Here is a 26,500-nt window from a genome sequence, read left to right as displayed (position 1 = left end):
TTAGGTAATGATAAATCCACGAGATTATAATTTTATGACTATGGTATAAAGTAGAAACAAAAATTTTCTCCATCAAAATTTAAAAGTTTTTTTTTTAAGGAATAAAAAATCTCATTGGAAAAGAACAATTTATGAACAATTTTTCTTAATTCATTTCCATTGATATATTTATTTCCTGCTTCTACTGCTTAACAAAAAAGTAAAATTCCTGCCAGTTCTAAAAAACACTTTCTCCTGAGTTTTCTTTGCTGCACTGGTAGTCATCAGTCCTCAGTAGAGTATGTTTCCAGGGCCAGCCAGACGTTTCATTTAATCATAGCTCTTCTGCACAGCCCTTGTCATCTGAAGGAATCTGTTCTCTGAATCCACATGAAGTGAAAGGCGAGAAGGCATTCTGCAAATGTGTCCTCTGCCGTCCTGATGTGTATAATCACACACAGGTGCACATACGATAAAGCAGCAACAGTGTCTTGGGACTGGAGAGATGCCTCAGTGGGTGAGAGCACTGGCTGTACACGGATGAGGTCTGAGCTCAGGTCCCAGCATCTACACAGAAAGCCAAGCATGCTGCCACACACCTTCCACCATAGCAGTGGGGTCTTTAGGGAAGTGGAGGAGACTCAGACAGCAGGGATGCTAGCTCCAGAATGAGACTGAGAGGCTGTCCAAAGCACTGGTCCTCAACCTTCCTAATGCTACAACCTTTAATATAGTCTGTCGTGTTGTGGTGACCCCCAATCATAAAATTATTTTCTCTGCTACTTCATAACTGTAATTTTTCTACTGTTATGAATTATTATACAAATATCTGATAAGCAGACTATCTGATATGTATAGGGGTTGTTTGAGCCTCCCAAAGGCTGGAAGCTCACCCTTTGAGAAACTCTGGTCTAAAGAACAAGGTGGTTATCCAATTGGTGTTCTCTTTCTTCCCTGAAGACTGTTTCCCCCACCCTCAGCATGCCTTAGTTGCCTGTGGTTCTTTGATGTAGGACTGAGGCCACTTTGGCGTGTCTACTGCTGGTGTCCTTGTTCAGCTCAGGTTTAGACAGTCATGTTGGTAAGACTTTATAGGTGTAGTTTCCAATATTCCTAGAGGACAAGCGCTCATCAAACTTCTTGCTCCTCTTACAGTCTATCCTTATTTATGTCCTTAGAGCTTGTGACACCAAAGAAATAAGGCTCTGAGGGTAACCATATCATAATATCTGTGTCTCAGTCATCACAAGAATTGCTTCAGCCGATCTAGCTGACAAAACAGAATCACCCTTGATGAACATGACTTTCCAAGGCAGGATTTCAGTTAGCCAAAGCCAGGAAGAAATTTCTGAGTTCCCCAAATAGAGACCACAAGCAGAACTGGGAATGATAGTGTAAGCCATCAATCCTAAAACCAAAAGACCAAGGCAAGCAGATCTCCCTGAGTTCAAGACCAGCCTGGTCTACAAAGCAGGTTCCAGCCTAGCCAGGCTAAACAGTAAGACCCTGTCTCAAGGAAAGAAAGAAAGAAAGAAAGAAAGAAAGAAAGAAAGAAAGAAAGAAAGAAAGAAAGAAGGATCAAGAAAGAGAGAGAGAAAGAAAGAAGAAAAGGGAGAGAGAAAGAAAGGAAAGAAAGAAGGAAGGAAGGAAGGAGAGAGAGAGAGAAAGAAAGAAAGAAGTCATAAACTCAATATTTTCTGATGACTTGAGCGTTTTGTAAGTTTTTTTTTTTTTATATTACATAGAAAGTCTATAACTTTATTAACCCAAGAATGAAGCTTCCAGGAAAATAGCTATGTCTCTCTTTAGAAAATCCTTCTTTTCTACAAAAACCAGATTTCTCCTGGTATTTGTCGGCTGAACGGGCCACAAACACACAATTCCCAAACTACAACTCTCATCTCTATATTTCAGAAGTGAACTGAGTTTATGAGCCGTGTTATTGTTTAAATCATATAAATAAAACCTACATTGTTACAGGAAGCCTTTTTCTGTACATGCAGAACAGCCGGGCTAAATAGATTCTATTAATAATGCAATATTGAGTTTAGTATTGACTTTAAGAAGTATTATCACCTCCTTGACTAACCCTTAGCTGCCAGCAGACGCTGCCTCAGGCCAGTACACACCTAATTGCTCGGTAAAAAGGCCGTTTCCCTACCTCATTGAGCCGCATGATGTGATAAATTTGCTGCAGGTACTCACTGCCACCTGGTTTGTGGCAGAGATCCAGGACCATCGCATTTGTTTTCTGCTCAGTCAGTACAAGAGCGGCATCTCCTTCTAAGCCTGAGCTCTCCTCCATCGTCATGAATGCACTGAACAAAAAGGACAAATATGTATCAGTGATGAGGGACTGTAGGGGTGGAAAGAATCAGAGGTTGAGTATGTAGAGTAAATGCATGTTTTGTAGTCAAAGTACCCATAAAGACTCTTCAAATAGGTATGCCTTCCCAAACCACCACTGCTGCAATACACAGGGCCTGCGAACAAAGCACCTGAGAGCAGTTTTAAATTCGGAATCATTTCTTTTAAAAGAGTTCTTTGTTGAAGTGATACTCCTGTCTATAAAACACTTCCCATTACTGCAATTGTTGAAATTGCTATAATCACAGGATGAAAACAAAACATTTCTTTTCAAGATCATGTAAGAAATAATTTGTATTTTCTCTGTGAGGACAAAAAAGAATCTCTGATGCCAGAAACAGGTTTAGTATTCTGTCTCTTGTACATTCCTCTTTATGCCTGTGCTAAACATATTAAAGACTAATTAACATGTTGAAACGGGGAGTCTGTTGTGTTAAATAGAGGCTGGATGCTTCGAGATCCAGGCTTACCACTGAGCATTTTACACTGACCTTTGACACCTGTTGCCTTAAAAAAAAAAATACATACTCCCTCTCCAACTTACTTTTTATAAGACACTTAGCAAAAATCACTACTCTGTTCTTATTACCCCCCAAAGTCTACTCTCATCTCACCTAGAATATAGACACATTTTACAGATATGAAGTATTTCTTTGTGAAGTCTTCTGAGTTTGGGCAGTATTTGTATGCCAGTAAGAGATGACAAAAAGTGAAATACCTCCAGCTACGCCCGTGTAAACATGTGACAGTTATTCCCAGCTGTTCTCCACACCGTCTTTCTCATTGTAACTGCTATTAGTCTGTGCTAAACTTGCGACCTAAGGATCTTAGGCATGTAGGTTTTATACTGTTTTCCAGAATAAATGAAATTTACTGTGGTGTAATCAGCTGAATGCTGCAGTTCATTGCTGAGATTTTGCCATGATTATAAAATTAGTTCTGCTAAGAGTCAGTGCCATTGACCTGAAGACTCCAAATGATCCCCAGCTGCTGGACATTAACATTGATATTGCTTCCACATGAGCTCCAAAACGCTCCTCTTTCTTTCACACACACAAAGGAAATTTAAGACTATATAAGTCTTGCTCAAGAAATAGAAAATAAAGTGATTCCTACTGACTTAGAAATGCTCATTAGCAAGAGCAAATTTTTAAAAGACATTGTTACACTGAGAGAAATTTGCACATATCATTTTGAAACTGCATACATGTTGCAGGCAAAATTTCTTGTCAGGTTTTGCAGAAGATGACATTGAAAAAGTTGAGGCCTCCTGACAAAGGAGTGTCTCAGTGTCAGCCCCTGAACTGTACCCTTCCCTGTCCATCACTGCGCAGGTGAAGCAAATGATTGGATTCAGTCAATGCTATGATTAATGAGTTCCTCTCTGGATTTGGGACTGCCTATCAATCATGTCATTAGGGAGAATGTGCCCTGAAAGAGGCAGACCTTAGCCAAGGAATAACTGCATTAATCTTAATCTGTATATGCAGCCAGCCAGCCAAGTCAGGGTCACCATGATGAAAAACAATAGTCTTCAACTCGACAAATTACTTTGCAAAGGCAGACATTTCTTTACTTTTGTGACTGTGTGTTCTCCAGAATCTAAGTTGACTGTTTACAGCTTGAGAGTTACTACAAAGTGAAGGTTATTTTAATGAATAGTAATGCTTTCAGGCAGTATGCAAGACAAGCGACACAGCTGCCTTCCCTCCAACTGCAGTTATTTTCATAAAATCAAAGCTAAATCTGAATGCAAAAGGAAAAAGCATAACTGAATGATATTACATACTTCCAAGATAATCTTTTTGAGTAACTTAACAGAAAATTATTTTAATTGAAATTGCTGCATACATTATTTTTTCTTGTAAAGAAGCCTGTGGTAAAGCCCAGGCAACCTCTAGCTGTCGCAGACACACTGATCTGCAAGGAGTATATACATATTCCTCATAGTGGAGACCTAGGAGATGAATTGATGAGGAGATAGGGACACAATACTCACACAGGCATGCATGCACACATCACACACTTGTGTATCCACACGCACTCATACATGCATGCGTGTCCCAGATAATCATTCTAAAATCAGGGTCAAGAAGAGGTCTATCTATACCATACAAGCTCAGTGAACTTGCTGTCTACAGTAACTTAAGTCAATTTTAAGTCTTTTAAAAACATATATGACTTTAAGTCTGAAGTTTTGTATATTAGTATCATTTATGAAATTGAAAAAGACATGATATTGTGTTAGTTATCTAACTATTTAGAATCACTGAGAACTAGAAAACATTTTTAAAAAGAAGCAGATCCTCACTTTTGCTGCATTGGTAAGAAAAAGCCAACAGAAAGGCAACTTCTGACTACTAGCTAATTAACTACATCCTACCATGACGGCATGCTACGCGAGCAGATACTAAACGCGTTGGTGTTCCTTTAAGAACTGCCTTCTGAAAAAAATAATCTAGGAATGCCTGAAAGTATCCGTTCATAAATAGATCATATTCATAGGAGTTCTAAACCAGCAATATCATACATTTTACTTTGTAAGTATAATCAGGTCTGCTGGGTTTAGCCTTCCTTTTCCTCTCCTTTTTTTTTTTTTTTAATATATCCACTACCATGAATAATGACATTTGACCTTAATCTTTTAGTCACTGCCTTCAAACCTGTAATTCGGTATTGGACGCAAATATAAAGATTAAGAAGGTCACTCACTGTCAATGTTACTAAGGACTTGCCTTCTATTGTTATTCTTTCCCATTCACACACCAAAATAACTGCCTGGTCTTCTGTGTGAGTAGATGAGAGAAACCAGGGCTACTTAACATTCAGAGTATTGATTAGAATGAATTATTGCAGATTAACATGGACGAGCAGAATGTTCTGGTTACTGTTCTGCTAACGAGCGAATGCAAAATGTTTTTGTCTTTGGTTGTTGGTGTTCTGAGAAAGGGTCTCACCATGTAGAGCAAGTGTCTGCCTCCTGAGTGTCCACCGCCACATCTGGCAACACACAACGGATGTTAACAGCGTTTATAAGTGAGAGAGGCTTACTAGTTCTCAATTTGATGCTGAAAATTTTGCTACTTCATTTTCAAAACAGTTCTGCCAGCTTGGTATCATCCTTGAAACTGAAACTTTGAGAGGGGCACAAAACAAAACGACCCCTTTACGAGGAATGCATATTTGCTCATCTGATTCTCAAGCCTGGCCTCCTCATCACTGCCATTTATGAGTAACAACCATCATATTCCAGGTGACTTTTCGTCATCTCAGGCAGAAAGTTATCCCAGGGTCTGTTAGCCACATGAATATCCCTTCAGTAATTAGGGGGGGGGGCAGTGTGTGTGGGTGTTCAAACAATGGGCTGGCTTGGTCATGTGTAGACCACCTGAACTGGAATCCTTGTATCAATATCAAGCAGTTTCATACCTACAGACTAACCTCAACACAGGAGAACTCTACATACATATTTGAATTCACCAGGGACCCTTAAAAATCTTTGCAGTGCCACAAATCACTTAGCTGTTGGTGACAAACCTATGAGAAAGCTGACATTTCCATTCTGAAACAGCTGGGTGTGTTTATAGCTTGTGAGTGATATGCCCCAGTTGCCCTCTGGGATTCTTACATTACCAGATGAAAAATGTGTACCTTTTTGACAATCAGGTACACAGAAAGCAATAAAAAGCCTTTTATATCCATTAATTCTCTCTTAATTCAATCTGTGCCCACTCCATTTACAAAATGCCTCGGGCTATGCACTAGATACCCCAGTTGCACACTGAAAACGAGTGAAGCTAAATTCCCCTGGGTTGAGCTACACCCTTTTAATCAGAAACCTTAAGGTGGAACCTAAACCAGGATAGTGTTCCTGAATATCAATGGGGTTCAGATTTTACCAGGAACATCTAAGAGCCCCGCCTTTAGGGCAGAACTTATCTTTTTCTGTGTTCCTCAAAGGTCCTGTGACTTTTTTTTTATTTTTTCCAAATGGCCGTTGCTGCCCATCTGACAAAATTCTGTTGCTGTTGTGTATTGTGACTTTGGTACTGAGAAATTATTTGCTGAAGCTGCGTAAGAAACAAGCACACTTTACCATTTGATGCTCAGTGTCCTTGCTTTCAGAAGCTGGCGCTCCATCCAGTTGGGTTTCTGCTGCTCGATGCGCAGTATGACCTTTTGGGTCGGTTGACTCGCACTGTTTCGCTCTCCCAGGATACTTTCCAAACACACACAAATTAAACCCAGTTTCTCCTTACTCCATCTGTCAAGGGAGGCACCTGTTAAACGTTCCACTGTGTTCCCATCCTCAAATATCCGACATATAATTACAATCAAGTTCCAGACAAGCAGGCCAGCTTTCTTCAATTCAGGCAAGTTTTTTGACATTTTTCTCTCAGACAGAAAAAAGAAGTATTTAATTGAGGGAGGCAAGCAGGCAATCACTGTAGGTAACTTGCTGATTACAATAGATACTGCCTGAGCAGCAAGCCTCGTGAAGCCTGGGAAGAAAAAGTAGGAAAGGTATGATTACTGTTAGCATTCTCATGCCATCACATCATAGTTGTTTTTTTTTTTCCTGCGTGGAAATGTCTCACTTTTGTGGAGAAAATTATTAAGATGAACAGGTTCTTAATGCTTTCCAAGAGAACCCCACCAGAAACTCCTAAGGTATTACCTGAAATTTTCCAAATTTCAAGCATGATTTTATTCCTTCTATAAATAAAAATGAGAAAATTTAGAATTATAATTTATATGTTTATTTTTTAAGATTTAAGTTTTGAAGTATGGAATACTGCTAACAAATTAAGTAAAGGTCCACATGACCTTTGACACCACTGAGTCCCTTCCTACTGAGACAGTCAAATGTATCTCTATCCTCTGGGAGCATATTTGTCCCTAGCTAAAAACTACTCTTTATATGATTTTATGCTATCCTTTTTATTTTATTGCATTTATTTGATCTTGAGATAGAGCCTCTTGTATGACAGTACGGATGTAAACTCTTCCTATTGCCAAGGATGGCATCAGACTTTGGATCCTTCCACCTCCACTCCTCAGTGCAGGGATGGCTAGCATTCTCCACTAGGCATGAGGCCTGAGTGCCGGAGACTAAGCCCTGGGCTTCGTGCATGCTAAGCAAGCTTCTTGAACCATACCCCAAGCATTAATCTGACTCCGTTAGATGATGTCAGTTTTCAGGATTGGCCTTGCTCCAGGGATGCAAAGCTGGAAGTATGCTGGTCACTGTTCACACGCATCCCACTTCTGTTCTCCTCTCCTAACTCAAAACAACGAATCGGAATCCATCCTTCCAAGCCAGCATGGCTCTCCAGCTTCCCTTACTCTTTCCCCCCTTTCCTTTTAAATGTCTTCTCCGTCCTTCATACCCAAGCAAGGATTGTTACCTCTGTCATTCTGTTTCTTGATGAGACCAAGCTAAAGTGCTAACCCAGTTCAAGCCGTTTTTATAAATTGTACTCCAACAATGGCAACATAACACCCTTCTGACATACCGTTTTGTACTTTTAAATGCTTTATTCTTTATGTGTTTGTGTGCTTCTCTTCTAGTCTCACATAGTATACCTAAAAGATTTTATTACATGGGGCTGGAGAGCTGGCTCAGTGTTACAGAGCGCTTGTTGCTCTGGCAGAGGACCCAGGTTCAGTTCCCAGCACCCACAGTGAGGCTCACAACCCCAGTTCCAGGGGATCTAATGCCATCTTCTGTCCCCATGGACACCATCATGCAGATGGGGCATATTAATATATGCACGAAAACACTCATATACATTAAACATTTATTTTATATTCCCCTCATCCTAAACACAGACCACAAACAAACAATTCCAACTCTATAACAAGTATAAATTGCTAGTTCTCTTTGCACCTGAACTTCTACTGAAATTTCTCACTGTAAAGACTCCAGGAACTCAAATCCATAACTACTTAGTTAATGCTTAAGGCAAATTCCAATCAGGAGATTCAAGTCGTTGCCAAATAAATCCACTCTAAACACGAAGGCAATGAGTCAGTGAGGAGGTTAACAGCACACTTCTTGGTCTGTCTTTAAATAAGTAGCCATCTAGTCTAATATTTAACATATTACAAAAAAATCCGAATTTCAGAACTGAAAGACTGTGAATTGACTACAACGTGGTTGCTGGATTTAGGTTCATCATAACTTTCTACATGGCTGGTACTATCATGGTAAAAAATGTCAAAGTGCTATTTAAGAATAAATGAAGGAAAGACAAGCAATATTTTTAAATAATTTTTTATCACCATAAAATATGAATAACTCGTCAATGCTAATGTGTGACTTAGTATGTTTTATTGTGTTTAAAATGTCAGCTTAATACTGCATGGTACAAACATCCAGTTCTAAGTTCATTTAGTTTCGTTGGCCCTTACAGGTATTTTTTTTAGGCATCATAAGAATGTAGTTAAGACCCATGCAGTATGCAGCATAACTGTAGAATGATTGTGCTCTCAAAATTAAGGCTTTTGCTTTTTAGTCTTAGTCATAGAACAGTCAAAGCTGTTGTTGCAACTTGCCCATAAATACCCAACAATGAACTCAATTCATTGTCCTTGCAAACTAACGAGGAAAACACTGTATTTTCATACACGTAAGATAAAGTCCAATGATCAAAAAGACAGTATTTGATATACTTTTAAATAGACTAGAAAACCTGCATCTCACTCAGGACGATCTTTTCTAGATGCCACCATTTGCCTGCAAATTTCATGATTTCCTTGTTTTTAATTGCTGAGTAGTATTCCATTGTGTAAATGTACCACAATTTCTGTATCCATTCCTCCATTGAGGGACATCTGGGTTGTTTCCAGGTTCTGGCTATTGCGAATAAAGCTGCTATGAGCATGACTGAACAAATGTCCTTGCTGTGTACTTGAGCATCTTTTGGATATATGCTTAGGGGTAGTATAGCTGGATCCTGAGGAAGCACTATTCCTAATTGTCTGAGAAAGCACCAGAGTGAGGTATCCCAGAAGCAGAAAGACACACATGGTATATGCTCACTTATAAGTGGATACTAGACCTATAAGATAGGATAAACATACTAAAAATCTGTACAGCTAAAGAAGCTAAACAAGAAGGAGGACCTGGGGTAAGAGGATCAATCCTCACTTAGAAAGACAAATGGGATGGACATTTGAAGAAGGAGAAAACAAGAAACAGGACAGGAGCCTACCACAGAGGGCCTCTGAAAGACTCTACCTAGCAGTGTATCAAAGCAGATGCTAAGATTCATAACCAAACCTTGGGCAGAGTGCAGGGAATCACATGAAAGAAGAGGGAGATAGAAAGATATGGAGGAAAAAAATAATTAATTAAAAAAAAAAAAGAAAGAAAGACCTGGAGGGGAAAGGAGCTCCATAGGACCAAATATATCTGGGCATAGGGGTCTTTTCTGAGACTAATTCTCCACCCAAGGACCATGCATAGATATAACATAGAACCTGCTCAGATGTAGCCCATGGCAGCTCAGTATCCAAGTGGGTTTCCCTAGTAAGGGGAACAGGGACTGTCTCTGACATGAACTCAGTGGACAGGTCTTTGACACAACACCCCACCCCCCCCTCCTACCCCCTACCCTCCGCAGGGAGAAGTGGCCTTGCCAGGCCACAGAGAAAGACAATGCAGCCAGTCCTGATGAGACCTGGTAAACTAGGGTCAGATAGAAAGGGAGGAGGACCTCCCCTATAAGTGGACTTAGGGGCAGGGAGGAGATGAGGGAGAGAGGGTATGATTGGGAGGGACTGTGGGAGGGGTTACAACTGGGATACAAAGTGAATAAACTGTAATTAATATAAAAAATAAAAATTTGCATGGAATCTTATGTAGGAAGTGGGAAATAGTAAGATCTGGAGAGGACAGGAACCCCACAAGGAGAGCAACAGAACCAGAAAATTTGAACACAGGGGTCTTCCCAGAGACTCATGTTCCAACCAAGTTCTAGGCATGGAGATAACCTAGAACCCCTGCACTGATGTAGCCCATAGCAGTTTAGTGTCCAAGTGGGTTACATAGTAATGGGAACAGGGACTGACTCTGACATAATCTGATTGGCCTGCTCTTTGATCACCTCCCCTGAGGAGGGAGCAGCCTTACCAGGGCACAGAAGATGACAATGCAGCCACTCCTGATGAGATCTGATAGACTAAGATCAGAAGGAAGGGGAGGAGGACCTCCCCTAAGACCTCCCCTATCAGTGGACATGGGGAAGGACATGTGTGAAGAAGGGGGAGGGAAGCTGGGACCGGGAAGGGAGGAGAGAGGGGTTTATGGGGGGATACAAAGTGAATAAAGTGTAATTAATAAAGAAAAAATATTTTAAAAATTTAATTAAAAATTTTAAAAAGTTACATAAAAAATAAAACCTGTATCTTAAGTTTGTTAGCGAACAAATATGTTTTATTGGTGATAACTAGTTTTACAAAAAAAAACAAAAAACCCAAAAAACACAATTATCAACTTTTGTTAAATTTGTTCTTTGATAACTCAATGCATGTTGACAGTACACTGACTACTCTCACTGTAACCCTGTCTTACCCGTCAGGCCCCTCTCCCCTCTTCAAATTCTTTTCCTGCATCCCTCTCTTTATGAGGGGATGTCCCCACATAACTCTCCCTGTGGATGTTGGTTGATAGTCCCGGTACTAGACAGGCCCAGTGTAGGCGGCAATAGCTGATGTGAGGTCATTATTTAGAGGCTTTTTCATGCCACATTGTTTAGAATAAATTGCAACAATAGTTTCTTGTTGCACTTCCTGTATTTCTGCCACCGGGATCCTTTTAAGGATCTCCCTGTGAACAGTAGTCTGAATGCACTTTCCCTTGTGGTGGTATTGGCTCATTCCCGACATTCATTGTTCCAACCAAAAATTTTCTATAAAGCATTCTTTTGATTAAAAATTGTAGTTTGCCACTGAGGAAAGAACATCTCAAGTGTGTTATTATTGTTATTATTATTTTTTTACTTGACTGCTGTCAAAAAAAACAACACAAAGTAGTTCTTTGTGCCTTTGCTCTCTGAAACACAAGGAAACAATTCCAAAAAGCTGAGCTATGTGTGAGAACATCTGTGCTTTTAATCTCCTGCCTCTTGCAATATTGTGTGGTGTTCATTCCTCCTGATCCTGTATTTCTCTCTATATAAGAGTATTTGCTGATGACGAAGAAGAAGAGGAAGCAGGAAATGTGCCTTAGTTTGTCTCTGCAATGCTCCGTGTGCTGCCTCCACATGCTGATAGACGCTCTCATAGCTTCTGCCTACTCTTCTTTAGCAAGTCAGAATTCTGTGTTATGAACGGCACCTTCAAGCATTTGTCTTGTTTAGACAAAGTTATAAGGAACAAAATCACAGGTCATTCAACTTGAGCCCTGGGGGGGCTACAGAGTTTGTCTTCATGTTTTACACGCTTAGTTTTGAAATCTTTTTCTAATCAAGACAGCTTGAGACTTAGAGTTCAATACAGTATTGCACAAAGCTCAGAAGCAGTTCACATTCAATGAAAATACACTGGCAGTCACAATTCAGATGATTTCCCTACACTCGTTCCTTCCAAACCTGATCACACTTCACGGTGAGGCCGAGAAAGCACTCCCATTTTCAATGAGAATGCTTCGGCACACTTACGCTGTGCTGTGTCCCCAGTATTAAAGCCACAGGAACATGTTAGGGTCACATGTATCTTTTGAGGAAATCAATTTTGTTAAGAGCAGACTTGATGGCATGGCATTGATCTATTCCAGAAGCTATAGAAGGAATCATGGCTCCGTGCCCTTCCCCCGCCCCACCCCACCCTGCATATCTGCCTTTACAGGAGGATGGAAACCAAGGCCTCCAAGTGAACATGCAAAAATGGAGAGTGCCAAACCCTCATATCCAGTTTTTTTCTTATACATACCTGTAAAATTTTAATGTATAAATTAAGAACAATAATAGATTACTAACAAATTGTAATGTAGACCACTTTAAATAAGGTATTGTAATAAAACTATGCGGATGTAGACTCTCTCTTGAAAGGAGTGACATAAACACAAATATTTGTGGACTGAAGTTGACTAAGGTCAAAGAAAACCACAGAAGGCAAAAATCATAATAAAGACTGAAAGAGAGAGAGAAAGAGGGTCACGAAGCCCGACAATCCCCTGAAGCATTTCAGAACACAAAACACAAACAACAGTCTTCTGCATGGTCATGCACACTTAGAATGCGCACTGGTCAGTAGTTCACAGCAGGTGGACGGAGGTCAGGCTTCCAGACCACTGAAAGTGAGCGACATAGCCCAAACCTAGAAGGAGACCTAACCCAACGGGAACCACTCTGACATGCGGGAGAACTCACCAGGGAAACGGTGACATTTTCTAATTTCAATAAATACCTTTACTATCCAAAGGATTTTTGATAGGCCTTGAACAAAAAAAGGTGAGCACTTGAGTCATTTTCATTCCTACTTGTATTATCTGTGTGGCTCATAGCAAAAGAGAATAAGGGCCTCCATATACATGCTAAAATGAAAATTAATACCATTCACCAGTCTTAGGATGTTTAACTGAAGGCCTAAGAGAGTGTTTCTATTGGGGATACTTTCTTAAGCACCGAATGCAGCTACCTTTATTGGACCCTTTGGATTCTCTTGGAGTGTAATTCCATTCTCGTGGGATGCTCTGAAGCAGCTGATCGGGAACATGGGGCTTGCTTAGGTTTGTCTCATTGTTTCTCCGACATCTCATCATGGACATTATCTGTTGCACAGTGTCCCTGACAGCGTCCATCAGGGCCAGTCTCAGGCAGCGGATGACTTCTGGCTGGTGCTCCGCACACGCTGAAACTTTAAGAGCAAGGAGCGTATTATGCTTAGCAGACAGTGGTCACCAGCTGTGTCTTGTTCATCTGGGAAGACTCTTTCACAGTTACCTAGTTTAAAGCTAGAGAGAACGAGAACTTGAACAGTACACCATTTAACTGCAAACGAGCTCATAAACCATGTGAAATAGAAGTTTCCCTTACCTAGAAATGAAAGAACATGAAGTGCATGGAAAGCAGCAGACTGACCGTGAGCTTTGAACTCTGGAGAGGCAGTAGGAACTGTATGACTTTCACAGAGAGCACATGTCAATAACCTTAAAGTCCCTAAGCAGCCAACAGAGCATCAGCAGTAGGGTGCTTTTGCCTGCAAGACCCTGGGCTCCAACTTCAACACTTTTGGGCTGCACATACGTGCTGGGAAAAATCGCCATGACCCACATCAACAAAGCTGTAACGCTTTATGTAACTACCGACTCACTTTCTCTTCTCCATGAAACTGAATCCTAAGACACTGAAAAGGATCAAGAGAAATATGAGAAACCATCTAAATGTCCAATTAGGTCTCATAAATTCATCATCACAAAGCACCCTAATACTTCACAGATAAAAAATAACATTGCATTAGAAAAGAGTAAGGCACACACACACTCAAATAAAATTTTATAAAAAGATGTTAAAGTAGGGACTTAACCTTCTAAAAGACATAGTGTAGAAAGACTATATAATAGTTCCAGCCGCAGTTGCTCTAGGCCTGTATATTAATTCTATGTAATCAACATAAAAGAGATAGGCAAAAGTATCACTCAGTAATAATTTCTAACTTGATTTTTCTGTCATAAATGTATTTGGGTTAAAACAATAAGCATTTTTCAATTTGTAGGAATAATCTTTTAAAATTTGTTCATTTTAGACCTACTACAGAATACAAAAAAGAAACTATTATTTAAATTTTCTATAATTTCAATGAATGAAAACGTAAGTAGGTTTAAATTAAGAGGTTTTCATTCCTTCTTCAAGAAAGATTTTCTATGCAATCAAGAACAACTTAAATTAGCTTTATAAAATTAGCACAGGGCATTTGATTGTGTTTCTAGGTAAAAAGCATTGATATAAACGGGCATTCTATGAGAAAAAAAATCTTTCCTAACTGTATATTGACAGATCATTTATATACAGAACAAGGAACTCCAAATTATAAATAGCAAGAAATGTCCTTATCTAACACAGTACTATGCGTACTGAATATATACCACTAAAAGAGCCTTTAATTATCAAATTTACAAATCAGGTGCCATTGAAATCAAGGTTTCTCTCTAGTCTCTAGGAAGCTAGGGAGTCAATAGTAACAACATTAGTGAAAATCCCATCAAAATATATTGTAATTATTTTCTTCACCTAGAAAATGAGAATATCTTCTTGTGAGACCCCTAATGGTGGAGCTGGGGGAGGGTACTGTCTCTGACTCTTTTGCCTGCTTTTAAGACCCCATTCCTCATACTGGGTTGCCTTGTCCAACCTTAATACAATGAGATGTGTTTAGTTAGTCTTTCTGCAACCTGATGTGCCGTGGTTGGTTGATATCCATGGGAGGCCTGCCCTTTCCTGAGGAAAAACGGGGGGAGGAGTGGGTGCAGGAGTGGGGGCCAGGGAGGGAGGGACTGGGGGGAAGAAACTAAAAGAAGCGGGAGGGAGGGGAAACTGTTGTTAGGATGTAAAAAATAATTTAAAAAATAGGAGACTGGAAACAATTAAAAGGAAGAAAAATGAAAGAAGAAAGAAAAATTAGTTTCTTGTCTGTTTTAAAACTTTAGATGATTAAAAAAGTACATTTAAATCTGCATATAATGAGACTCTGACTTTTAAAATAAGGAAACTGTTGAATTAGATGCTACAACGAACCATCTAGTATGTAGTCAGGAAGGATACACAGTATACACAGTATACATCACACAGTATACAGTATACACAGTATACATCACACAGTATACAGTATACACAGTATACATCACACAGTATACACAGTATACATCACACAGTATACACAGTATACATCACACAGTATACAGTATACATCACACAGTATACAGTATACACAGTATACATCACACAGTATACAGTATACATCACACAGTATACAGTATACAGTATACATCACACAGTATACAGTATACATCACACAGTATACAGTATACATCACACAGTATACAGTATACACAGTATACATCACACAGTATACAGTATACACAGTATACATCACACAGTATACACAGTATACATCACACAGTATACAGTATACATCACACAGTATACAGTATACACAGTATACATCACACAGTATACACAGTATACATCACACAGTATACAGTATACATCACATAGTATACAGTATACACAGTATACATCACATAGTATACAGTATACACAGTATACATCACACAGTATACACAGTATACATCACACAGTATACAGTATACATCACACAGTATACAGTATACACAGTATACATCACACAGTATACAGTATACACAGTATACATCACACAGTATACACAGTATACATCACACAGTATACAGTATACATCACACAGTATACAGTATACATCACACAGTATACAGTATACACAGTATACATCACACAGTATACAGTATACACAGTATACATCACACAGTATACACAGTATACATCACACAGTATACAGTATACACAGTATACATCACACAGAATACACAGTATACATCACACAGTATACAGTATACAGATTCAGCATATATCCCACAGCAAAAGACTTGTAAAGAAGCTTAAATAGAGCCAGGCACAATGGCTCACTCTTGTAATCTCAGCACTTGGGGAGACAGAGGCAGATGGAGCTCTGTGAGTTTGAGGCCATCCTGGTATAAAAAGACAAATCCGGGATATACAGGGCTACACAGAGAAACCCTGTCTTGAAAAAAAATTTTGAATGGGAAATGAGAAGAGAAAATGGAAAGGTGAATATAATAAAAATAGATAATATTTAAATATGAAAATACCACAGCAATACTCATTATTTTGTAGAAGGATTGCAGTCTAACAAAAGTAAATAATAGAGAAAACCAGGAGGAAAATGATAAGGTCTTTCATGCAGTAGAAGAGAATACGAGAACAAATATCTGACAAGTAGCTTATGAACAGGATATATGAAAAATTCTCTAAAGCAGCTCAACAAAACAACACTAAGTAAACAGACAAGTTTTTGAACAGATATTTTACAGAAGAATAATTTTAAATGTCCCTTAATAACAAAAAGAACTTTCATATACCATTAATACCATTAATAATGAGGTAAATGTACATTAAATTATATAATACTCTGTAATAGCACATATGCATTAATATGATGAACATTTTTTAAAAAATGGATAATTCTAAGTGCTGACATGGATGTGGATGCACTTGTTATGCATCTGTGGGAACGTGAAAATCTATGGTTCCCTGGAAGCCGGTTCTCAATTTTCAGCTGCTAAACATGAACTCCATCCTGTTGCCATGACTTCCACCTCTCTGCAGTTTCCAGATGGAAATGAAACTTGTTAACATACAGCTTTATTCACGGTAGCCCCAAACCAGAAATAACCCCGGTATCCATCCATGTTGATATCACCGGGTAAAAGAGATAACACTGCTATGTAAGATCCTCAGGGAATACCCATCAGCAAAGAATAGAAAAAAAAAAAAAACCCGTCAACAGAACTTAGGATAAGGCAAAGGAATCAGGTACAAAAGAACACAGACTTTCAAGATTCTGAAACTGTCACAAGTGAGCCATGGCACAAAGCCAAAGGATCGTCTTCCAGGTAAGTATCTGATTAGGTCTTCAGAATGATAGTACTAAAGACTGAATGTGGAGGGTATATGTGTGTTAAAAGAAAGATGTCTCTGTTGCTTGGTTGCCATGCAGTTTTTACATTGGTTACAATTACTGAATTCTTCACTGAAAATGGGTAGATTTCGCTGTATTGGGACTGGGGGTGATATACTGGGGGTAATAGTACTTGTTGTAAAATCATGAGGTTCTGAGTTCAGTTCTCCAGAATCTATGTAAGGAGTCAGGAAGGGACTCTCTGAGCCTCTAACTCTAGCACCGGGCCGAGGGCACAGAGGGCACAGAGACAGCAGGATTGCTGGGGTTTGTTGGTCACCAGTCTAATAAAAAACCAGTGAGCCCAGGGTTTACAAACAAACATCATAGCAGGAATAAGGCAGGGATGATTGAGGAGGGCACGGAACATACATGCCTGGCCTCTGCACATTTGTGCATAGGCATGTCTGCAAAAATATACAAACATACTTAAACACACATGCACATATACACACAAGTGAGAGACTGGGAATCAGACTTCCACCTAGGCAGCCTGACCACGGCGAGGTAACAAAGTGGCAAATCTCCAATCTTGCCAGCTTCTTCCTCAACCTCCTGACTTTTGCCTCCTATCCACAGGCCTCCTGCTGATGGACCACTGCAAGGTGTTCAAGACTGGATCAGGACATGTCAGTCAACCAATCTAGCTTTCTTTAGCTGACTAACCCTATATTAGGAGAGGAAAACTCTCTAAGTCTCCAGCCCTTAAGAAGAGACTGGATCTTTCTGCTTCATGAGTCCCCCCCCCCCCAAGCTTTATGGAGCGCACTTGGTCTTTGTGTCTGATGCATGTGTTTCCTGTCTTGCTTCAAGTGCTGCTGTGTCTGCAGTGTATGAGGTATCTTTGCTGCCACCTGGGACACTTCAGAATTTCCTGCCTTCCAATTCTTTAATTGGCAGAGAAAATGATTCTGATCAAGACCCACAGACTGTATCACGACACACATGCAAGGCATTTTTAAGGTTTTCTAAAGATACGGTACCACTAGAGACACAGGACAGCTGTTTAATAAGAGGCTCAGACAAAGGAGAACATTGTAGAACAAAGATAGCCTTAAATTTCTACAGTATTACAACTACAGCACTGGTCTTGCAGCTATTTATACAGGTAAAAAAGAAAATCACTTCTGTGGGGGAAAAAAGGCAAGCCACTGCAAACCAACTTTAGCAAGAAGAAAGAATTAAGCTATGTGTGCATGCATTCTTGTTTGTTTGTTTCGAGACAGAGTTTCTCTGTGTATCCCTGGCAGTACTGAGATTTGCTCTGCAGAGCATGCTAGCTTTGAACTCACAGAGATCTGCCTGCCTCTGCCTCCCTCCCAAGTGCTGAGATTAGAGGAGTGTGCCACCACCGCCCAGCTTATGTATACATTCTAAAGAGCTCTTATAGACAAGACAGTTTGTGAAGCTGAGAAAGAGAAGATAGAAATGAAACAGCGCATCCAGAGTTAAATTTCTATAATTCACTGAGAGCTTCCCAACAGCTGAGCAAAGTGATCCAGGAAACAATGTAAGGCTGCCACCACACTGCAGAGCCAAGTGAGCATGTTTGTCGGCTATAAGGTTTCAGGGCATCCTGAACAACATTTTCCTCCTTTACAGACTGGTTTGGACATTGTCTTAAGAACTGGCTGCATGACAATGTTCTGAGGCTAGTTTCATTCGTCCTATGCAGATTATTTGCTCTACCTTGAAGAGAGAGGCCCTTAGTGACTGCCACAAAACCTACGTCTTTCAAAGAATTGGTGTTCAAATTGTCAGCATCAGGTACCTCATAGTTTATGTTATAATCTTTTAAAATGAGTACTGTCATTCTTGTTTTCTCTATCTGGGTCATGTTCTTTCTATGGAATTAGATGTCAAATTTCTAATTACAAAATAGATCTTACATTTCATGTTCAAATTGACATGTCAAACTTTAACAGAAAAGAAAATACAGAGAAACTGTGAGAAGATGGGTGGTTCTGCTTTGACTCCATCCATCCTACCGAGAGCAGCCGAGGTGTCTCGGCATCTTTCTCCAGGGCGCGCAGCACTGAGATGCAGCACTGCTACCCAAGTGAGAATGACTATGATATCGTCTGGGTGAGGCGGCTGGAAGCCTGCAGGGCCTTGTCAGAAGGGGAAAACACACAATGACATCTTAAAATAATATACTGGTAAGTTGCTGTGCCTAGGTAAGTTACATTTGTAGAAGTAGGGACCCATGATTGGCTAGGGCAAAAGTTAAGCTGTATTTTCTTTTTTATCATTTGAGAATTTATATATAATGTATATATATTATATTATATTATTCTTATATTGTGTTGTATATATTATATAATATATACACATTATATATATTATGTGTTATATACACTATAAGTGTTAAATATAATATATGTATATTATATATAATATGTATACATAAATGTGTCTTCATCAAATCCACTCCCTTTTCCCCACCTTTAATTCTTCTTCTATCCCTCCCACCACCAATTTTCTCTCTCAACTTCTTGCTCTTAATAAAACCCACCTCACTGAGTCCACTTGGTGATGTCTGTATTTACATGGGTGTGGGTCCAGGTACTGCAGTGTGGGCAGCCACTGAGGGGCCATATTCCTTAAGAAATGGATATATTTCCTTCTAATGTGTTATATTTTCAAGTTAAACAGAGCCATAGAGACAAACTTACTTTTGTCACAAACCTGAATATGTCTTTTTAATATGCCATGACTAACCATGATTGGAAGCAGAACCACAGAAAATCCTATGAAGGTTTTGGGAGAGAAATGACAAAGGTACAAACCCATGTGACCTCTCCAAATGTTTGTATAAAGAACAACAACAACAAAAAAAAAAAAAATCAAAGGCAGAGCTCATACTTACCCACATCCTTTCTAACCAGGACAGTATGTGTCACTACAGTTTCATATGAATAATGGATCAAGAATTTAACACTTGAGGAATAATAATGTTTGACACTAGAGACAAAGTGAATATGATTTTTCTAGAGATTCTAAAATAGCTAAAATAGCAGGGAATGGTGGGCTTTGATGGTTGTTTAATTCCTGTTCCTTAATGGTCAAATCTGAATCAAAGCAGTCATATGTTAGTTCTGTACTAAGAAATCTGTACTTCTTTCAGGTAAATAGAAAGCTGAGACCAACCCATCCATAAAACCCTTGACCCAAAATCTGTCTTGCCTACAAGATAGAGCAGAGATTGAGAAATGACAAACCAATGACTGGTCTAACTTGAGAGCCACCCCATGGGAAACAGCCAACCCCCAACACTATTAGCAATACTCTGCTATGCTTGCAGACTGAAGCCTAGCATAGCTGTCTTCTGAGAGGCTTCACCCAGCAGCTGATGGAACTAGATGCAGAGACCAAAAATAGGCCAAGCTCGGGTTGCTCTGCGGAAGAGTCGGAGAAAGGATAGAGAGATCCAGAGGGGTCAAGGACACTACAAGAAGACCCACAGAGAAAACTAACCTGGGCCCATGATGACTCACAGAGCCTGAACCACCAACCTAAGAGCTTGCACAGGCTGGACCTAGCATCCCTACACATATGTAGCAGATGTGCAGCTTGCCCAGCTTGTGGGTGATCTAACAATAGGAGTAGGGCTGTCTCTGACTCTGTTGCCTGCCTCTCGATCCCTGTTCTAGAGCTGGGCTACCTTGTCAGGCCTCATGGGAGAGGGTACACTTAGTCCTGCTATGACCTGAGGGGCCAGAGTGGCTTGGGACCCCTTAGGGGCCATCATTCTCTGAGAAGAAGAACAGGGGAGAGTGGGGGGAGGGGATCTGAGGGTGGGACTGGGAGGAGAGGAGAGAGGGGGTGGAATCAGGCTGTAAAGTGATTAAGTAAATAAAAAAAGCAGCAATGAGACAACGAAAGAAAACTAAAAGAAAAACTTAATGCTTTTTTGTTGATCTTTTCTTTTTCTGTGTTTTTTGTTCTTTTCTGGCTTGTTTGTTTTTGCCTCTTTGTTTTCTAAAGAGAGAAAGAAGACATGGAGTAGTAAGGATGAGAAGTGGGAGGATCTGGGAAGAGATGAAGAAGTAGGAACTGTGATTAGAATATATTGTATAATTTTTTTCAATTAAAGAAAAGAAAAAGAAAAACTGTACAGACTTGCCTACAGGCAATCTAGATAGAGGAATTTTCTCATTTGAAGGTCAGACTTCCTAAATGCCTCTAGTTTATGTCAAGCGACATTAGTCAGGGCAATTAGATTACAGAATACATGAACAGAAGTATCACCAAATGTTTGTTATAGCTTCTTAACATCTTATATGTTAAAATGCAAAACATAAGATATACTAAATACAAACTCAAGTATTATGATAGGGCACTTTCCTAAAATTAAAAGAGAGAGCCTTCATTCCATAATTTTTCACTTTATATCTCTGCCCCTTATCTCCAGCACACCATATTTGACCGTAGCTAAATGGTTAATAGTTCCAAACAAAAGCTCTTATACTGAAAAGGTACATGGAAAACTTTTACAAACAAGAGTCAGTGAAACTAGTTTCTTCTATCAAACTTTGAAGACACATGTAGAGACGATTCAAGCATCAGTAAAGCATTTATTTTATGAATGGTAGGTTTCCTGTACCTGGAATGTTGTATAGAAAGTCCCAGAGCTGTTGTTCCTCCATGTAGCTTGTGAAAACGTGTGCAAATGTTCGTGGAGAAAAGTGACAATGGTACAGAACCTTAAAGATGGCTTCCACCACACTGCAGCTTGCCTTCTGGTTATTTTCTATGCCAGTAGCTTGTTCTTGAAAAGAGTGAAAATGCGGGAGTCAGTGAAAGAGAGCATAGTCTTATCAGTTACCCCAGCATCTTGCTATCACACACACTTGCTCACTATTTGCACTTGAGAAACACAACAGTCTCTGAGGGCTACAGTCATTCAACTTTAAAATTTCAGATGTCTCTGTAGGTTGCTACTGAATAATATCTGTGAGAAGAACCATAAGGCATCATTTCAAGAGGTGAGGACAGTTTTCCTGTATGTCAGAATTCTTTTTTCCCTCACGGAAATATTTTTGACTATATTTCTCATTTAAAAATTATAAACACTCAAGAAATTTCTTTTAATCCAGATAGCTCAGAAAACTAAGAGTACCATGAGAAAATTCACATGTTCTTCGAAATATGCAATCAATTAGGAAAAACAAATTGTGAATATTTCTTAAATACATTGACACCATCATTTCAGGATGGAGCACATTTTCAGTTTGGTAAGCTCGTAGAGCAGGCTGGAAGTGGCTTTGGGTGGCCATTTGTGGAAGAACATTACTGAAAATAAATCTGCTGCAGTATGAATCAGAAATAAGACTGTTTTTGTTCTGAAATTATTTTCCAATTCTCAAGCATCTTGTTAAACCCCAAAAGATTCATTTGCTGTGTCATTTAAATGTGGTTTCCCATTTCCTTTTCTTTCATCCGTCTTGAATGTTGTCCTCTATAGGATTACGAAATGCTATCTTCAGGGCATGAAAAAGCCACTAAATAATGACCTCACATCAGCTATTGCCGCCTACACTGGGCCTGTCTAGTACTGGGACTATCAACCAACATCCACAGGGAGAGTTATGTGGGGACATCCCCTCATAAAGAGAGGGATGCAGGAAAAGAATTTGAAGAGGGGAGAGGGGCCTGACAGGTAAGACAGGGTTACGGTGAGAGTAGTCAGTGTACTGTCAACATGCATTGAGTTATCAAAGAACAAATTTAACAAAAGTTGATATTTAAAACATTCACACTACCAGGTGCAGTCACCTGTAATCCCAGCACTCAGGGAGGCAGAGGCAGGCAGATCTCTGTGAGTTAGCAGCCAGCCTGGTTGACAAAGTGAGTCTAGGACAGCCAAGGCTACACAGAGAAATCCTATCTCGAAAAACCAAAACAACCAAAAATTCTCATGTATGTGTATGTGTGTGTGCATGCGTGCCACACTGGGTCATACTACTCCTCCCCAAAGCATAGACTACCTAACAAAATCCCCATTACTCAGTGCCACACGAGAGAAACTTCCCTTTGTACAGTCATCTTTATATCGTAGATAAATGTAGGTCTCACCCCTCCTCAAAGAATTTTTTCCCCAATGCAGATCAAGAATAAGCACTATGAAGATCCATAATTAGACAAAGTGCAGAAAATAGCTCACAGGGGTGTCCAGTTAGTTCATGTAGAATTCAACTCTGCACTCAAGGTTCAGGAAACATAGCGGAAAAGAGGTGGAAAGATTTAAGAGCCAGGAGACCAGCAGCATTCATGAATAAAATTCTCAAAAACAAACAAACAAACAAACAAACAAAAAAAAAAAACAAACCAAAAACCCAAACATAATATTCTTACTACACACCAGCCACCGGTGCAGATTTGAGTTGTTTCAGCTCCTGGGCAGTCACTGTGCAAACATATATATTTGTTGGTTGACAGGCATACATGAGAGCATGACAGCAAGGTCAGGGCTTGTGACCCTCATTCCTGCTTGGGTCCACTGTCCTGTCATGAGTCAGGGTAGCATCCCCTTTCATTCTTAAAAAAAAAAAAATGTTTGATTGATGTGAATGGTATTTTGCCTGTATGTATATCTGTGTACCATCTGCATACCTGGTGACTGCTGAGGCCAGAAGAGAACATTGGACAACCTAGAACTGGAGTTAAAGATAGTGTGAGCAGCCATGTGGGTGATGGAAAATTTCTCTCCCCATCTGATAAGGCCTGGCAGGAGAGGGGCATCAAACAGTCCAGATGTGTTTGGGGTTGCGCCTTGGGAAACAAGTAGAAACTCTGGCCTTTGTCGAGTGCTCAGTCACAGTGCTTTTCTTTTCCTTTTGATTTGTTTTCTTTAGATCCTTGGGGTTATTCTTGTGCTCTTTCTCATTCTGTTATCTCCCCAGTCCTTTTAGGAAAGACTCTCATTGGATTCACTTTTTTAACCTACCTTTTGGGGGGCAGGAAGACCCAAGTTATTTTGTTGGCACTTCATTGATGGCAGAGGAACATGAAGGTGATATCTGACAAAGTAGAACTGAACATACTTACATTGTTTTGGCATTTTTTAAAAGTTTACTGTTTTGAAATGCAGCTACTTGTAAAGTTAATCTTGACGTGGTTCAGGACACTATACTCCCAAACATGGAGACTTGGCATTTGGGAAAGCAGGAAAGTCATCCTGGTCTCCCTGACCTGTTGTCCTGAAGCAGGGCACAAAAGAATTCCCATTTCCTTTAAAACAGGTCACAAGGCACTATGCAGAGGTGCCCTCACTTCTGAAGACAGGCACATGGGGACATCTAAACAAGCCTGACTAAGTTGCTGCAGTTAATTACCTCCAGATCACATTCTTTCTCTCCAGTCATTCTCTGAACAAGTGTATGCACATCAAAACATTCCTGTTGGTCTGCATGGAGAATGGCAGCTCACAGGCACCTGGGATTCCAGTTTCATGGGATCTAACATTTTAGTTTAGCTTCCACAGGTCCATGCATGCAGGAGGTACCCATAAACTTGAGCAGGCTGAAATACTCATGGATAAATTAAAAACAAAAAAGTGAATTTCTAAAATGTCAGAAATACGCAGTCCCTTGTTCCCTTGTTCCCTTGTTCTTCTTTACTGAAGGCCACTGCAGCAATATTTATGGTCAACATTGGCTTTTCTTTTCTTACAGGTGCCTCAGCATGAGCCTTGCAATGGGTGAAGAGGGACAGCATTTCTCCTTGCCTGTGATTACTTCTTCTCTCCCAAATGCAAGTTTAGGCTCTCCTTCCTTCCTTCCTTCCTTCCTTCCTTCCTTCCTTCCTTCCTTCCTTCCTTCCTTCCTTCCTTTTACTTTCTTCTGCCTCTGGGTAAGACATTGGTGAATTCACTACACAATTCTTTAGGATTGATGGAAGTTAGCCTAGCCAGCTAGGATGACAGAGCAGACCCAATGAGCTCTATCTACCTAAAGGATCACTGTGCAAACTGTGCAAACAAATATCATTCACACTGTCATTTTCCATCACAATTTTACTCAAGAGAAATTCTCCAAAGTGACCAGAATCTACCTTGTCCTAGTCAGTCTTGTTGTCTTCCGTCTTCTTTAGATGTGAATCACTCTGGTAGTTTTCCCCCACCTCTCATTCTACACACTAGGGAAGGTGTCTGAGGCCACAAACTGAACATGGTTGAACTAATCCAGTTCCAGTGGTTTTTTTTTTTTTGTTTTGTTTTGTTTTTTATTTATTTATTTATTTATTTATTTATTTATTTATTTATTTATTTATTGTGGTATGCCTGACTTTTCTTTGGCCATAATTTCCCTTAAATTAAGACAGAATTTGCCAAGGCAAGATAATCTTGGGTTTTCAGACTAGGTGGTTCTTGGGAAAGTAGGTGCTGGGAGCTGAGGGCATTAGAAGGATTGAAATTCATACTTTAGTATTAGAACTTTTAAAGACATATTCCTTGACCTAGTATGTACCAGTAATGATACCACGTAATAGAGCAGCTAGTTTAAATTATACTTCTTTTATCAACATATTATACATTTAAAAAGGAATAAATTTTAAACCAGATAATATTTTCAATAATATTCAAAGGGGCATTTTCACTGTTGATACCATTTTAAATTCTTTTTAAGCACTGAACTTGTTAGTGCTTTGTAAAGGAGGTTTCAGCCCCAGGAGATTGTTTCTGTTGCTAGCACAGATTTACAGCTACATTGTACACCAGAATTTTACTCTCCAAGGCTGTATAACTTTTACTTTCTACAAGATGTCAGTGAGAAGCTCCTGCTGAGTCACTGAGATGCATTTGGCAGCAACATTATCGAGGAGTATGCCATGTGCTCAGCCATGCTAAACCAACCAGACACCATCAACAGCACTAAACAAAGAAAAAGGCTGAAAGACTCACTTTGCACAGAGATGTTAGATCAAAAATACAAGGACAGAACACACAGAATTAAGAATTAAAAACCCCAAACAGTAGGCCAACATGAGGGTGGGGGTCAATATCACACAAACACAACTTTATGGAAATACTAAGTTTAAATGTTACAACATAGTTCACCAGGAAAAAACCAACAAAATAAAATTTGGATCTGATTTGAATAAACAGCTGTCTATTTATGGGTCATGTCTTTATTCTCCATCCTGTCTGAGGTCAGCACTCCATGTCCTGAGTCAGCTGAACTTCTTGATTTGAATATCATTTACTTATATATACACTTATGAAGCCCATCCTTCCCACTTCCGCAGCACTCCAAGCCCTGGGAACTAAGCCAGGGACGACAGGTGCACATTCAGCCTCTAACAGTGCCTCTACTTGATGCCCACATAATATTAGCTTAATATTGAAATCAGTTATAAAATCAAGTGATTAATTTCCAAAGACTCAGCCTTTCTAAAAAGACTAATCCCCGAA

General features: G+C 39.7%; 1 protein-coding gene across 4 annotated transcripts in view; it reads right to left on the bottom strand.

Annotated features, from left to right (window-relative positions):
* Kiaa0825 (KIAA0825 ortholog) overlaps nt 1-26,500 on the bottom strand; it is a 427,987-nt gene that overhangs the window by 221,086 nt on the left and 180,401 nt on the right. For 3 of the 4 annotated variants that reach the window (XM_060383593.1, XM_060383594.1, XM_060383595.1), the window contains 4 exons: nt 21,692-21,856; nt 12,991-13,209; nt 6,443-6,848; nt 2,141-2,297 (listed from right to left, as the gene is read on the bottom strand). In XM_060383593.1, the coding sequence (XP_060239576.1) occupies nt 2,141-2,297; nt 6,443-6,848; nt 12,991-13,209; nt 21,692-21,856 (947 nt within the window). The remainder of the gene's footprint in view (nt 1-2,140; nt 2,298-6,442; nt 6,849-12,990; nt 13,210-21,691; nt 21,857-26,500) is intronic. The other variant, XM_060383596.1, reaches the window with a different exon arrangement.

The sequence above is a fragment of the Meriones unguiculatus genome, chromosome 5 (assembly GCF_030254825.1).
Source record: "Meriones unguiculatus strain TT.TT164.6M chromosome 5, Bangor_MerUng_6.1, whole genome shotgun sequence".
Classification (NCBI taxonomy): domain Eukaryota; kingdom Metazoa; phylum Chordata; class Mammalia; order Rodentia; family Muridae; genus Meriones; species Meriones unguiculatus.
Note: the sequence above shows the minus strand (reverse complement) of the source record. Positions and strands in the feature narration are given on the sequence as shown.